General features: G+C 43.4%; 1 protein-coding gene across 6 annotated transcripts in view; it reads right to left on the reverse strand.

Annotated features, from left to right (window-relative positions):
* Nucleotides 1-16,449, reverse strand: part of Susd1 (sushi domain containing 1) — a 139,922-nt gene that overhangs the window by 97,674 nt on the left and 25,799 nt on the right. For all 6 annotated transcript variants that reach the window (XM_042696997.1, XM_042696978.1, XM_042696988.1 and 3 more), the window contains exon 6: nucleotides 8,887-9,066. In XM_042696997.1, the coding sequence (XP_042552931.1) occupies nucleotides 8,887-9,066 (180 nt within the window). The remainder of the gene's footprint in view (nucleotides 1-8,886; nucleotides 9,067-16,449) is intronic.

A 16,449-nucleotide genomic window follows, 5' to 3' on the forward strand; every position in this document is an offset into this window, starting at 1 on the left:
CTATGGTCATTCACAATGAATCAAACCAATGAAGCAATCCCTTCCATTCTATAGACAAGACAACGTTCCATTGGCTCTCCTTCTTTCCCTTCATTACCCTCTTGATCTCCACTCCTACTTCTGGGATTCTACTCGCTATTCAGTGGTAAATACAAGCCCATGTCTCTGTTCTGGGAAATCCAAGGTGAGACTCTCATCCAGAAGAATGAGAAAGATAATTCTCCAGCTCAGAAAATAGCCCTTCTCAACTCAGCTCCTCTAGTAAATTTCTTCTCAACCACCAAAAAGGAAAGAAAGCCTGTTCCTTAGGCATCTACAGGGCCAACTCACTTCTATACTAAAGCCAAGTACAGTTTGACATGGTCCGCTGATCTCTCTGCCCATCAAAGATTTTACATCTTTACTAAGTCATGCTGTTACAGCATTACCTAGATTCTGGTTCACATGGCTGTTACTGTGTGAATCCACAACAGCTCTTAGTAAGTGAGAACACACAAAGGCACAAGAGGAACACAGAAATCTCTGCAGAAATCAAATGATCACCTAAGACTATTTAAACAATTCCTAGTGTCTACATTAATTTTTCTTTCCAGAAGACCGATCATTTGAAATCAAAGAAATACACAATTGGGCTCATGAGTAACCGAGGGATGAAAAGACTTTACTAGTACACCTCCTTAGGCATAAAGATGTCAGTAAAAATCTTTCAGTAGCCTGAGCAAGTTCCACATATTCCTGACCCCTTCCTCTCTGCGGCCTTTCAAAGCCTCAGAGCTCCAGACATCTCTGCTTACTCACCTACCACACAGTGCAAAGTCTCCACCTGTCCCGCAGGAAAAGAACACATCTGACCTCTCATATTCTCATTGAGTTACCAGGAAAGCCAATTTCCTTCTCACACTGGGTCCCTTTGTTACCCGAGCAGAAATTAGTAAAGCGTTTCCTTTCTTGTTCTTTCTTTTTGCTCATTCACTATGACAACTGTCCATGACATCTCAGTAATGCCTGTTGCCTATCGCCTGTGCCATGCTCTCTGCATGAAGGACCCAGACCTGACTGTAGAGATATCACATAGTTCATCCCAAGGAGCAGATTAACAAAGTTTGGTGAGGTTTTCTCTAAAATCGGTTGGAAATACTTCTTTATAAATATACCTGGCGTTAAACCTCTACATTAAAAGAGAGCTACATGTTTAAAATGAGAACCGTTGGGGAAATATGCTTTAGTACTGATAACTTGAAAACATCTTTTCAAGTCTTCTCTGGGACAGCTTCTAGGGCTCTTCCATTCACTATTCACTGATGGCTGCCCAATGCCAAGCATCCTATGGTGCCAGGCATTGAACAGTGACAAAATCAGGATGCCAGCACTTCCCTTATGGAGCATCATGTCCAATGGAAGGAGTAAACATAAACACAAGTAAATTGCAACTCCAGAAGTATTCATCCAAAGCAACATACAAGTATTATAAGGTATAGAAAAAAAAACAGGACATCCTGTCTCACTGAGAACCCAGGAAAGCCAGCTCCATGGAGGGCATGACTGCTGTGGAAAAACAGCTATGGGGTGTGGGAGGGGCATGTGGTAACCATAGCAGCATGACTCAGGCCGGGACAGTCCAAGGGTAGCATATTCAGAGTGGTGAGAGAGGAGTGTCAGGTGAGGAGGAAAAGGGAAGATGTCTGCACAGGGAGTACAAGAGGGGACTGTTTGTTCCCCCAGATTAAGTCTAGGCTCACTCCTCTGAACAATGGGGTCTAAAATCAGGAAGATGGTAGGAACAACTTGTATTCTGAAGGAAGCACCAGAGTACTGAAGCAGCAGAAATGACAAGGGAGGAAAGAACACACTACCACCTCAGTGATACCAATACGTCAGACCAAAGTGCTTTCGCTCGACTTGACCTTCACCTCCTCTTCCCAGCAGTCCTGAGGCAATCAGGAAAAAAATAACACTGATTGAATTATTACTATGAACCAGATACTGTCACAGTGCTTTAACCTTCAAAACAATCTCAGGAGCTAGATATTATTGTGTCCATAGTGTAGAGCTGTGGCTTCCATGGTAACTCACCTGCCCAAAGGCCAGACAGCACGAAGCAAGGCAAATCAGGACTCATGATGAGCTGTGGCCCACACTACGACTAAGAGCTTTTAGACTGAAGTACTTACTCAGCCAAGAGGTTAAGAGATGAAATTGGGGCACTGTATTATAAAAACAAGAGACAATTCTGAAGGAGAATCAACAGGAGGTGCGAGAGCAGGAATGGCAAGGAGTCCAGGCTGGCTGCCAGCCTTTGAGCTTCAAGTCTGAATGAATGGCCTTTCACTGCTCTCCTAAGAATCACAAGAGGCAGAGAACTGGCCTGTGAGAGAAAGCAATGAACTGTGTTGAGGACATGCTAGATGTGAGTTATCTGTGACTAACCCAGGGAAAGTAGCTTCAGAAGTCATGGGTTTGTGTAAGGTAGAAGGTAGGAGTGCAGACATGGGTAGACAAAGAGAGGACCCAGTGACAGAACACTGAGAAACTCCAAAACTAAGAGAAAGTGATGTCCAGGAAATAAAGGGAAGAGTGACTCTTCCTTGAAAGTTATCTCCCTTTCTACCAACCCATAACCTCCTTACCCTACCTAGGAAGAGCCAGGACAGGCTGTTATAAACACACACACACACACACACACACACACACACACATACACACACACACACACACACACACACACATTTGACATTCTGTTAGCATGTACTTTTTCCTCTACATGATGAACATAATGCATTTGCACTTAAATAATTATGAAATTAGTTACTTAATGCCTCCTTTCCTGAATAAACTTTACCATGACTAAGATTATGCTTATTTCTCTACCTCCAAACAGTAGCACATCTTAGACATAAATATTCGAAAATGCATTATCTTGCTGGGTGGATGGATGGATGGATGGATGGATGGATGGATGGATGGATGGATGGTCAATAATGCTAAAGATTGTAGGAGAGTTAAGGGAAAGAATGGTGGAAGTAAGAACATGAATTTGACAATCAGATGGTCATTAGTGAGGGGAGTTGGGTGCCTCATTGCTCTTTAGTAGGCTGAGAAAAGGAGGGAATAGAGGTAATGAGCAAAGGTTACTCTTTCAGAGGTATCTTTTGATTTATAATTTTGTATCCTTTTTCTCTTATTTTTGAAAAGAATAAAAGGTCCTTCATAATAAAACTCAGGTGACTCAGAGAGCCAAATTTAATGTCATCCTTAGTCAAAACAGCATCCAATTTCAGAAAGCAGCATGATGATCTAGCACAATCCACAGACTGCTTCAAAGGCCACTCCTGAACAGAAATACCATTCTGATCATGGCCATGACATTGAATGATGTTGGAAAACATATTCCTAAGGTGACTATTGTAATAAATGTATGGTTAGCTATAAATGTTTTGATGATTTCTGTGTGTGTATGTGTTTGCTTTTCTTTTTCTTGGTCATTGGATTTGAATTCAGGGCCTGGGTGCTCTCTCTGAGAACTGTTGCTCAAGGCTGGTGCTCTACCACTTTAAGCTACAACCCCACTTTCAGCTGTTTCGTGTTAAACGGGAGTCAAGAGTCTCTCTTAGGAGTTTCTTGATGGGCCTGGCTTGAAACCATGATCTTCAGATCTCAGCCTCCTGAGAAGCTAAACTTACAGGCACGAGCCACCTTGTTCTTTCTGTGTTTTAAGTATTCAAGTCACATACGATGAGTAGAAGTAATATGCCTTAGAGTTGTGCTTGCTTGCTTTTTTTGGGTGTGCTGGTTCTAGGGCTTGAACAAAAAGGCTACTAGGTTCTGTCCCTGAACTTCTTTTGCTCAAGAATACTAATCTATCACTTGAGCCACAGCCCCACTTTTGGCTTTTTTGGTGCTTAATTGGGGTGTATATGTGTGTGTTAAGAATATGTTAAATAAATAATACTCTTGCTATGGCAAACATTATCAGGACAGTAGGCAAATCATTGAATTTTGAGAGATAAGATGTAAGGAGAAAGAGTATGGATGTTCAGGGCTTCTAGACCTGAGTTCACATCGTAACTGTATCACTTCTTAGTCACTGATGACACGGAGAAGGTGGCCTAACCTTTTTAAATCTGAGATTACTCATCTGCAAAATGAAAATGATATTTCACAGGGTTTGCCTGAGGATGAAATACAATCAATCATTAAGGCTCCGAGGAGAGCCTTGGGTGTGGAGGCTGATGCTCTGTCAGCAATAGCAATAAAGCTTGCTGGTCCACACTTCATACACAGACTCAGACACAACCTATTTGCATAAATGTGCCGATTTATGCCAGTTGACCTTTCTTTTCCATCAGAAATGTGTGGAGCCGCGAGTGAGCGCTCATTGAGCTGGAGAAGACAGTCCGCCACTCAACAGGGAGCCCTAGCAACAGTGCCCAGGGCAGGGAAGGGTGTGGAAAGCCTGGCTGACAGAGAAACCGTCTGCTCCAATAGAGAAGTGACCCTTCTCAGAGCAAGGAGTGAGCAACCGTATAATTATTAACTCAGACTCTAAACATGAAAAGCCAAATGACCTGTGCAGAATGGAAGCCAGGGCCAGCCTTATCAAGAATGAATCAGCTCTTTGATCTTGAGGTAAACCAACTCACTAACATCAAGCTTCCACCTGGGGTTTTTCCAGACACTAAAGCAGTTGCCTAATTCCCAGCTGTCTGGAGTTTCCAGTACGAACTGGCCTTCAAGAAAAAAAAAAAAAAAGCTCACACTCTAAAAAAATATGTTACAGACCTATGCTACCAATCTGAAGAAACTGGGGCTCCAAAAACATGTTTTTAAGGTAATTAAAATCAGTCCAGATAAAGATTGCAAAACCCAGTTTGGAACTAAACATGGAAGTCTAGAAAGTGGGATAAACAATGAAATTAGAGACAGGAGGTAATGAAGAGGAAGAGAAAGAAGGCCAAAAGCAAACACTGAGGAAGGCAACTAGAAACACTGAGGGACCGGGGATTGCGGGTGAAGAGGAGACCTGGGGGACAACCACATGGAAAAGGAGGGAGAGGGGGGCAGCTGAGGAAGAGCCCCAGGAATCAGTATCTCTAAGCCTCTCCCACCTCCCCCACCACACCCCTAGCTCATCTGCCCGGCACCATGAATTAATCAGCATGCAGATCACCCCCTTTATCAACGGAAATTGAATTTAGCTGCCAATCCTGAGTGAGGGCACAGAGGCCTCCTCACAGAAAGATCCCAGCTCACAGGGAAAATGTCTTTTCTTTCTCTAAATCAAAGCCCGCCTAAGCCTGTGGAAGCAGCTGCAGCTGGAACCACACGCTCTGTGGAAGGTGGCGGGCTGAGGACGGTAATTGTAATTAGCAGTTACATAACATGTTTGTTCTTCAAAGTGCTCTACAAGGATCAGCTAATTAATAGCTTACTATGCCCCATGCAGATCCACTGGTTTCTCATGGAGTGACTAATCCTTGTGCCCCCACTGATTTCTGAATGATGGAGGCAGAGAAGCTGGAGCAAGGGAGCAAAAAGCTGAGGGTCCACCACTATATCCAGCTCTTACCAAGTCACACCATGGGGAATTCTTCCCAGAGACACAGGCCTCAACTTCTCCAAGTCACACTTGGAAGTACTTATAGAGATGTCGTCATAGGTTGATGTAAGCATCAGCCTGGTCCACTAAGGTTGTCAGCTCATCTCAATTTCCTGTTAGTAAAACTGGGACCCTGAAGTCCTTGCTCATTAAAGGTTTGCTCTTGCTACTCTGCAAGTCAATGAGACCTCTCTAAAGCAAGGCTGAACTATATCTGAAGTCTCATTGTTTTTGCTTCTGAAACTGGTGACAAGTGAACATAGGAATTGCATGGTATAGACGGGGCCTCGGCAGAAAAGCTGGGTTTTCCATCTATCCCCAGGATGCTGTCTTTATCCATGCACTTCAGAGCATCATTAATTCCTTGAACTTCTTTGCAAAACAGTACATGTTCATGTGCACGTGCATTTCTTTGGGGGAAACATCTGTTTTTAAGAAGAGGTGCCTATGGAAGTGGCATTGTAGCTCAAGCAATAGAGCGCTTGCCTTGAGCTGAAGAGCTGAGGGACAGCGCCCAGGCCCAGAGTTCAAGCCCCACGACCGCCAAAAAAAAAAAAAAAGAAGAAGAGGTGCCTTACAAACTACCTTACACAGTGCATATTAGCTAAGTATCTAGTGAATAAATGGGTGGATTTCACTAAGGTCCTAGCGCCAAAATGGCTAGGAATCATTGCTTGATGAATAAATAAACAGCAGAGGTGATTGTGCTGGCTAGACTTTTCCTATGGGAAACTTTAGTCAGATTCAAGGTATTCTGCCACAATTCTGCTTGCTAATCAATCCAGAGATCCAGGCCAATGCTATCCTTGAGATTTTTACTCTTGAGGGCTAACTTCAGAGCGAAGCAAATAAGCATGCAGAAATATATTCCCAGAGCCATTGAAGACTACGTGACAAGCATTGTCACACTCCCTGGCCAAGTGTCACAAATTGTCAGGAATTGTTGCCTGTTCCCACATATGGCTTGGAGGGAAGGAAAGCACATGGAAGCGCGCTCCTCTGCTTCATGAAAAGATCTTCATGGGAGACTAACAATTTAAGAAAAGCACTGAAGTGCATGCCGCTTTAAACTTTTCAAAATCCTCCCCATACATGAGCTCAACTGACTTCCTCTCCAAAAACGTTTTGATAAAGGAAAGGCAGGCTTTATTTCCACCTTTGAACAGACAAGGAGACCGATGGTCATAATGCCTTACCTGATGATACATGTCTTATATATGGCACTGATAGAACTCAAGTGGATCGCAAAGCTTTTCACTTCCGGGTATATATTTAAAAAAATTAAAAGCAGGGTCTCAAAGAGATATTTGTACACCCAGATTCCATGGTAACATTGTACACAATAGCCAAAAAATGAGAGCAACTGAGGTATCCATTGATGGATGAACAGATGCAGACACACACACACACACACACACACCATTGATGGATGAGCAGATGCACACACACACACACACACACACACACACACACACACACACACACACGGAAACTTTTCCACCTTGCAAAAAATCCCTGACACATTATGGATGAGCCTTGAAGATAGTATGCTGAGTGAGCCAGGTGTGGTGACTCCTGCCTGTAATCTTAGCTACTTAGGAGGCTGAGATTGAGCAAATGACAGTTCGAGATCAATCTGGGCCAAAACTTCATGAAATTGCTCCCCGACCCCCATCTCAACAGAAAAAGATGGGCATGGTGGCACGTGACTGTTGTCCCCCGCTAACAAGTCTGAATATAAGGCTCACACTTCAGGGATGCCCAGGAATAAAAGCAAGATTTGATCTTAAAAACACCTAAAGCAAAAAAAAGAGCTTGAGGTATGGCTTAAGTGGTAGAGTACCTGCCTAGCAAAGCCATTAGGTTCAAACTCCAGTCTTAAAAAAGAGAGCTAAAGATGTATGCTAAGTGGAATAAGCAAGTCTTGAGAAGACAATCCAACTTTTTTTTATATAAACTACTGAGAGTAGTCAATTTCATAAGAAACAAAATAAGAATAATAACATGTCAAAGGCAGTGGGAAAGGAGAATGGGGAATAATTTAATGGGTACAGAATTTGTTTTTAAAGATAAAAAGTTGTACAATAATGAGACTGTATATAGTGCTATGAATTACACACTTATAAATAGTTACATTGGTGCTTTAATTTGATTTGTGGGTTTTTTGTTTTTGTTTTTTGTTTTTGGTCGGTCATGGGGCTTGAACTCTGGGCCTGGGCACTGTCCCTCAGCTCTTCAGTTCAAGGCTAGCTCCCTACCACTTGAGCCACAGTGCCACTTCTGGTTTTCTGGTGGTTTATTGCAATAAGAGTCTCAAGGACTTTTCTGCCCAGGCTGGCTTTGAACCATGATCCTCAGATCTCAGCCTCCTGAGTAGCTAGAATTACAGGTATGAGCCACCGGCGCCCAGCTTTGCTTTGTATTTTAACACAAGTTTTGTGTGTGTGTGAACTTAAGGGCCTGAGCTGTCTCTGAGCTTTCTGGCTCAAGGCTAGCATTCTACTACTTGAGCCACAGCTCCACTTTTGGCTTTTTGGTTGGTAATAGGAGATAAGAGTCTCACAGACTTTCCTGCCCACGCTAGCTTCCAACCATGCAACTCCTCAGAGCTCAACCTCCTTAAACGTTAGGATTACAGAAGTGAGCTACCAGCCCTCAGCTAATTTTGAAAATAAACATTTAAATCCCCTTCTCGGGCTGGGAATGTGGCTTAGTAGTAGAATGCTTGTCTAGCATACATGAAGCCCCGGGTTCGATTCCTCAGTACCATATAAACAGAAAAGGCTGGAAGGGGCACTGTGGCTCAAGTGATAGAGTGCTAGCCTTGAGCAAAAAGGAAACTCAGGGACAGTACCCAGGCCCTGAGTTTAAACCCCTGGACTGGCAAATAATAATAATAATTACTATTATTATTATTATTATACCCCTTCTGTCACATCAGCTTTTATCTCCAAAGCTGCAATATGAGCATATGCCAAGTTAGGAGTATACTCCTCTGAGAAAATGGTTCATGAAAAAAATTTCTCAGCCAACCAAGAGAAAATAGCAATCCTTATGTATTAAGGTGTTCCAAAAGATGGCTACATAAAATTTTCTATCCAACTTGTTTCTCTAATCCACTTTCTAAATCTTAAGGATTTAGCTGACAAAAATCAAGCTAATTGCCCACCCAGGAAACGCAGGGCCAGGCACAGAACACAGAGGGAGGCCTCCTGCTGATGGTTTGGTCAGAGCTCACACTGGCTGTTTTGTTCCTAGGAAACAGGGGCCCAGCAGAATGCAATCTGTACCTGTGCATGTTGAAGTGCTTTCTCTCCAGGTGCCTTTCTCCGTGCAAACAGAAGTGATCTCTCCTCCAGTGTTCTCAAAGCCCTCTTGACAGACATAGTAAGCCACACCACCCAGGCCGGAGCTGTGATTCCCCACCAACATGGCGTTCTGCACTTCTGGAGGATGGCCACAGTTGATCTCTGCATTGGGAAGCAACACACCGCTAGTCAAAAGCCCAGAATTCATATTTTAGAAATAAACACTTAAAGCTGGGCACGGATGACCACCAGCACCCAGCTAACATCTCTACGTTTATTTGTTTTTTTGTTTGTTTGGAGCAGGGGTAGGTCGGTTGTGGGGGCTGAACTCTGGGCCTGGGCGCTGTCCCTCAGCTCTTCAGCTCAAGGCTAGTGCCCTACCACTTGAGCCACAGCACCACTTCCAGCTTTTTTCTGCTTATGTGATGCTGAGGAATTGAACCCAGGGCCTCATGCATGCAAGGCAAGCCAACTAAGCCACTAAGCCAACTTCCTAATCCCAATCTCTATGTTTTTTAAAGCAAAGTTCAGCCTCTAAGCATCCAATTTATGTGACTCTTTCAAACTAAAAACAACCTTTGCAGCTGGAGCTGGTGGCTCATGGCTATAATCCTAACTACTCAGGAGGCTGAGATCTGAGGATCATGATTCAAAGCCAGCCCAGGAAGGAAAGTCCATTAAACTCTTTAACCATCAAAAGACAGAAGAGGAGCTGTGGCTCTAGTGGTAAAGCCCTAGTCATGAGCAACAAAGCCCAGGGACTGTGCTCAGGCCCTGAGTTCAAACCCCAGTCTTGGGGCTTGAACAAACAAACAACAACAAAATGAAAACCCTAGAATTATAAAACTGATATGAAATTTCTTCTCCACAAATCTGACAATTAAAGGACAATGGACCATTTGAAGGAATATCCGAAGAACAATTAGGCCATTATCATTTTAGATCCAACCAAACTATACTTCACAGAACAGTAGCAGAAAATCATTTTCAGATATTTGAGTTGTTCAAAACATTCCTGTGTGTGGATTTTCTGGAAGAAAAGAAAAAACAACCTCAAAATCAGTTCCAGAAAATAAATTAAGCTAGGGGCTAGTGTCTCAGGCCTGTAACCCTAGCATCCATCTGAGGATGGCAGTTCAAAGCCAGCCCAGGCAGGAAAGTCCGTGAGACTCATTCCCATAAACCACTCAGAAAAAGTACTGTGGCTCAAGTGGTGGAGTGCTAGACTTGAGTACAAAGAGCCCCCAGATCCTGAGTTCAAGCCCCAGGACCGGCAAAAAAAAAAGGAGAGAGGCAAGCACTAACCTCACAAAGTAACACAGTACAAGAAGGGCAAAGATTCTCTGTATGCCCAGGGACAGCGTGGTTATCACAGGAACAGAGAGGCTATGGTGTCAGACTACGCCAATGTTCCACCAGAAAAAACATTCAACTATCAAGAAGATGGTGCTGAGACTTGAATGTGTGGAGCCCAACTGCAGATCAAAGGGAATGCTTGCTATAAAGAGGTACAAGCATTACGAACTGGATGGAGACAAGAAGAGAAAGGGAACAAGTGGTCCAGTTCTAAGTTCCAACTCTTGCTATACACTGTAATCATGAGATCTAAATTGCAACTTTTGTTATGAAGACAAAATCCCAAGGTCTAAGCTCTTTCAGTCCTCTGTACCAGCTATTATTCAATTTTACTCCAATAGTCAGTTAGACTCAGTCATGTCTCAGTGGACTTTCCCATAAACCTCTGTCAGAACAATAAATAGCTGGGTGCTGATAGCTCACGCCTGTAATCCTAGCTACTCAGGAGACTGAGTCTGAGGATTGCAGTTCAAAGCCAGCCCAGGCAGAAAAATTTCATGAGACCCTTATCTCCAATTAACTACAAAAAGCTAGAAGTGGAACTGTAGCTCAAGTGGTAGAGAGCTAGCTTTGAGCAAAAGAGCTCAGGTACAATGCCCAGGCCTTAAGTTCAAGCCCCAGTACCAACATACACTCAGACACACACACACACACACACACACACACACACACACACACACACACACACACACAAATAAATAAATAAATAAATAGATGGCAAGGATACCTCTACAACCCTATTCAGCTCAAAGCAACTGCAATAAGATGAGACATTTGCTCCACTAATTCATTTGAAAGCAAAGAAATCATGGATTCAATTTTCATCTGTGCAATTTGGGGGATATGGATTAGACCCATTACCTGCCTGCCAAAGGAGCTTCCCAGAGACTCAATGTTGCTCAGAGAGCAAACACCACTGTTCTTTTGTGTAACTACGGTGAACATGTTCACTGAGAGATCATTTAACACAGCTAGATGGTTGATAATGTCAACCAAAAGAGGTCAATTCTGTTGGAGAAGACTCCAGAATTTCCCTCTTGGAAAGACATGAACAAATCTATTCCCTTCAAGTGAGTGAAGTGGCTCATTCTTGGGGTGACTGGAATGACCGAGTGCACTCAGTTTTGTTTTATTTTTGTTATTGATGGTTGTTTTTAATTGGTTGACATGGAGTTTCAAAAACATTTTTCCCCCAGTATGGCCTTGAACTATAAGCCTCCCAATCTCCCATGGGCCTCTTAACCTCCACATCTGGAGTAGCTAGGATTATAAGCTTGAGCTAGCATGCCCAGATAATAAATACTACTTTGAAATGATAACATCCCTGAGAAAAGAAAACAGACATCACTAAATTTATAAGTATAAATAGGAAGAAAGACATAACTTCCACGTTTGTTACCCAGCAGAGATAACTCATACCTACCAAACACTAGGCAGAAACTAGCTGAGAAAATAACCCACAAAAAAATAATATCAGCCTGGTATTGAGGAAGCCTAGGAAACCTGCTCAGTAATTAAAAATCCTCCTGGACACAACGTCATCTGTTTGATAAAGACTTATACTATCTTATCTATTCCCCACAGAAAACTATGCAAGGCAGATGTGTTTTTGTCTCAAGGAGTTGACAGGAAAATAGAGGCCCTCAGTACTTAATGCACGTTCAACAGTCATACTTCCAGTAACAGCTGGAGGCAACAGTCAGACTGTGGTTTGTGAGAACCCCAGGTCAAGTCCACTCAGTCTTGGTAGCCTCACGATGAAGAGCTCCTCTCCAATCCCTGAGTAAGACTGGCCATATAGGTAGGCTAATCATTCTAGAAGTCTCTATGGCAAGCCTCTAATCTTGTCTCTGAATGTGTTCCCAGAGCAAGAAAATTGCTAGACGTAGACTACCCATTCCCCATAACTGTGTGAAACCCCCTCCCCCAGATCTTCTTGATACTGGTGTGTAGAGTCCTGTGGTGTAAGAGTAGACCTGGGTCTCCTGCCAGAGTGTGACCCTGCCACGGGCATTCTTACCATACTAGGGCACCTAGGAAAGTAGGCAGTTCCTACTAAGAAACATGCAGCAGTCAAACCAACAGATCTTAAAAAGTAATACACACAGACTCCTACCTTCCTGCAGCTCTTACTGTCACAAGGAGATAAACACTTTAAAAGTGTGTATGCAAAGGAAAGGGAAAATATGCAGCACAAATTTGCATAGCATATGCACAGAGGTGTTCATTAGAGGGCATGTTTCTCGGGCTAATTGTATTATTAAATAAGCACATTGGAATCTGCATCCAGAATTCAGTTGACTAATTAGGAGCATGGCTGGGGACTTTTCTTACTCTCCCACTGTCTGTGATTTTTATCGGAAATCATCAATTTCAAAATAGGTCTCCCTAGGGAGGAAGAGGGAGTATTGTGACTGTTCTAAGGCCCAAATGTATAATGGAAAATTAATTTTAGATCTTGAGGTAGGGTTTTCATTCTACCCAAGACAATATTCTAGAAGGAAATCTGTGTGATGAAAGGAACAGGCAATGAATACACCTAATCAACAGCTGACTGCTGTATCATGAACGTCACCCACATTGAATGACTGTTTATTATAAATCTCAGCACAATATCAGGGATTGATAATAGAAAGGACATCCTGACATAAGGCAATTCATCTAAGACTGGTAGAGATCGATAGACAATAAGCTTTGACAGAAAAGAAAATGACAGACAGTGCCCATAAATTGTGGCCAATATTTCGCCAACTGCCAGGGGAATAATAGACCTAGACCACTTATTGATTCTGACCTCCCCCAAAACTCCTAGAAAAACAAACAAATACTAGGGACAAAGCTCCACAAAAGAACAGACATACTAAGCCTGTAATAGACATGAGGGAGAAAACTGAAGACAATCACAGTTTTCATTTTTATCCAGAAATAGTAGAAATATCTCAATCAGGCCTGAGAATCAAAAGCTTATGTATCACCTGGAAATCAGTGAAATGTGGGGAGTTATGGAGCCCAAGGGTCCAGGCGTATTAAACGCCGAAGTCTATTCTATCCACCTATCTGAACCACATAACTCAACACAATACTTATACTTTATTCTCTCTCCCACTACATGGTAGGATTTTGTAGGCCATGCCTATATCTTATAAGGTATATATGTGGGTGTGGGGGGAAGAGGAAGGACTGGGGCTTAAACTCAGGGCCGCTCATACTCACATGGCTTTTTTACTCAAGGTTTGTTGCTCTACACTTGAATCACAATTCTACTTCCAGCTTTTTGGTGATTAATTGGAGACAAGAGTCTCAGGGACTTTCTAGTCTAGGCCACTACAAACTGTGATCCTTAATCCAGGTGCTAGTGGCCTATAATACTAGCTACTCAGGAGGCTGAGATCTGAGGTTCGAGGTTTGAAGCCAGCCGAGGCAGGCAAGTCTGTGAGACTCAGAAAAAGCCATAAGTACACTGCGACTCAAGTAGTAGAGTGCTAGTCTTGAGCAAAAGGAGCCCAGGAACAGCACCCAGGGCCAGAGTTCAAGTCCCAGGACTGCATAAAAAACCAACCAAACAACAAAAAATCCTGTAATCCTCAGATCTCAGTCTCCTGGGTAGTCAAGATTACAGGCATGAGCCAACAGCACCCACCAATATATTCTATTTTTTAAAATATGCCCTTTAGTCATGTGAGTTACAAACATTATTGTGATCATTGACTCTGACTTTGAGCCCTAGCACCACCAATATACGTGTGTGTGTGTCTGTGTCTGTGTGTGTATGTGTGTCTGTGTGTGTATTAAACAGGGAGGCATTTCAATTTCTTTTTTTTTTTTTGAGGGGGGGGGGGTTCAATCCGGTCGTGGGGCCTGAACTCTGGGCCTGGGTGCCGTCCCTCAGCTCTTCAGCTCAAGGCTAGCGCTCTACCACTTGAGCCACAGCGCCACTTCCGGCTTTTTTCTTTTTGCTTATGTGGTGCTGAGGAATCGAACTCAGGGCCTCAGGCATGCAAGGCAAGCGCTCTACCACTGAGCCACCTTCCCAGCCCCAGGCATTTCAATTTCAAGTAGAGAAAAGTGCTATGTGGAGAATGCACTGCAGAAGGAAAGAACTGACGTGGATTCAAATAGGGACCGGTCAGGATCAGACATACCGATGGCCAGAATTCTAGCCTAACAAGGTCCTATTTAGCAAATCCTATCTGGAAGATAAATGTTTCCAGAACCCTCCAATTGGTCTGCCAACATGGTACCCTCTCCTCACTGGACTCTCCTACAGGTGGGCAAAACTCCTCTGTGCTCAAAGGAAGGGCACACATGCCATGTCTTTCATGTTACCACACCATCCCTTTCTACACACTTTGTTGCCAGTCCTGGGCTTGAACTAGGGCCTGGGTGAAGTCCTTGAGCTTTTTCTCAAGGCTAGAATTCTACCAGTTGAGCCACAGCTTCACTTCCAGCTTTTTTGGTGGTTAATTGGAAGGAAGCCTGACCAGACTGGCTTCCAACTGTGATTCTCAGGTCTCAGCCTTCCCAGTAGCTAGGATTACTAAGTGTGAGCCACAATGCCCAGCCCTTCCATGCTTTTCACATTCTTCCCACACAACACTCAAGATCTCACCTTTAATACAAATAGACAGTAGTGAACTTAGACCTATTTCAGACTCTAGGCTGTCTTATCAGTGTCTTTGGTAGACCTGGACCCCATATTTGTTAACAACAATATAGTTCACATGGTTCCCTCCCCTTGCTCAGGGCTTGTGAAATTCCACCATTTAAATTCTTGATGCTGCCACTATCAGCTTGCATCTCTCCTGAAAAATTCTTTTCAAATAATAACAAGAATAGGCTAATAGGAAATACCAGCTAGAGATTGCTAAATTTTCCAGAGATTTCATAGAAATGCATACTGGCATGTTAATAGTTTCTACCTAAATCCTTTCCCAAGAACTCTTGCCATCTAAAGCTTTCAGGCCTCACTTCCAGCTACTATCTCTGAGGTCCAGTGGGATGGGGGCTTCAGGTTACAGCCTCCTCCCCTTACCCCCACTTCTGCTCAGGGACAGGGAAAAGCCCAACAATCCCCCACCATCCACCATCCACTTGTAGTACCTGATCGTATGGGAGAAGCGCAAGTTTGGACAAAAAAAAGGCTGCCCACATGAGGTGTGTCCCACAGTGCCCCGTGCACAAGCACCCGCTCTTCGGCAGAAACCAAGCTCATATTTTGCTGGTATGTGCAGTGGGATCCCCAATTCCTGTGGCTTCAGAACACTGAGCTAAAAATACCATGTGTGCTGGCACATGGCCCAGACTCTGGAGTGTGAAGAAGACGAAAGGAGAAGTCAGAAGAGGGGGTGTTTTCTGAGAGAAACAGACACAGCGGTGAGAAGCAGTGGCCATGCGCTGACGGGGAGGGGTGGGGTGGGAGCATGCAGAAGGAAGTCATTGCAGGAAGAAGGAAGCAGCCAGGGTCTCTGCCATAACAGTTCTTTGGGGAGAAGAAACAAGCCTTCGCCTCTAAATTCTTTCTGAATCCTCACTCTAGTCCACGGCCATACCACCCTGAACGCGCCCGATCTCGTCTGAATCCTCACTCTAGCTGACTACTTGTTTTCCCATGGGGTTCACTCTATAAATCCTTAGATGCTTCTTACATGTGCATGATGCTGCGTTTTCCTTTTCTAAATTGATATGTAACCTTCCCTATTTATGGGGCATCTGCTAATGGGCATGGTGACATCAGGGAACGTAGCAAGCCATCTCCTTGACCGTTATCCTTTCTTTGTGGTGGAAATTTTGAATTCTTCTCTTCCAGTTCTTCGTCAAATAAATGAAAAACTGTTGTAAAGTGTAGTCACCCTATATTACTGGAGAACACTTGTTAGGCTCCAGTGAGCATGATTCTATTTTCTACTTTGGTGAGATCAACTTTTTTTAAATCCCATATATAACTAAGAACATGCAGTGCTTATCTGTGACTGGCTCATTTTATTTAATTTATTCCACTCAGGTTGCTGCAAATAACAGAATAACACTCTTTTATGCCTCAATATTGTGTGTGTGTGTGTGTGTGTGTGTGTGTGTGTGTGTTAGTGCCACTTTTCATTATCCATACATCGGCTGATAGACACATAAGTTGATAGCATTGACTACCTATTGTGAAAACACAATCTGATATCTCCTTGATAGCTCCTTGAT

This window comes from Dipodomys spectabilis, unplaced genomic scaffold (genome assembly GCF_019054845.1).
Source record: "Dipodomys spectabilis isolate Male_0828 unplaced genomic scaffold, ASM1905484v1 ptg000006l, whole genome shotgun sequence".
Taxonomy (NCBI): Eukaryota; Metazoa; Chordata; class Mammalia; order Rodentia; family Heteromyidae; genus Dipodomys; species Dipodomys spectabilis.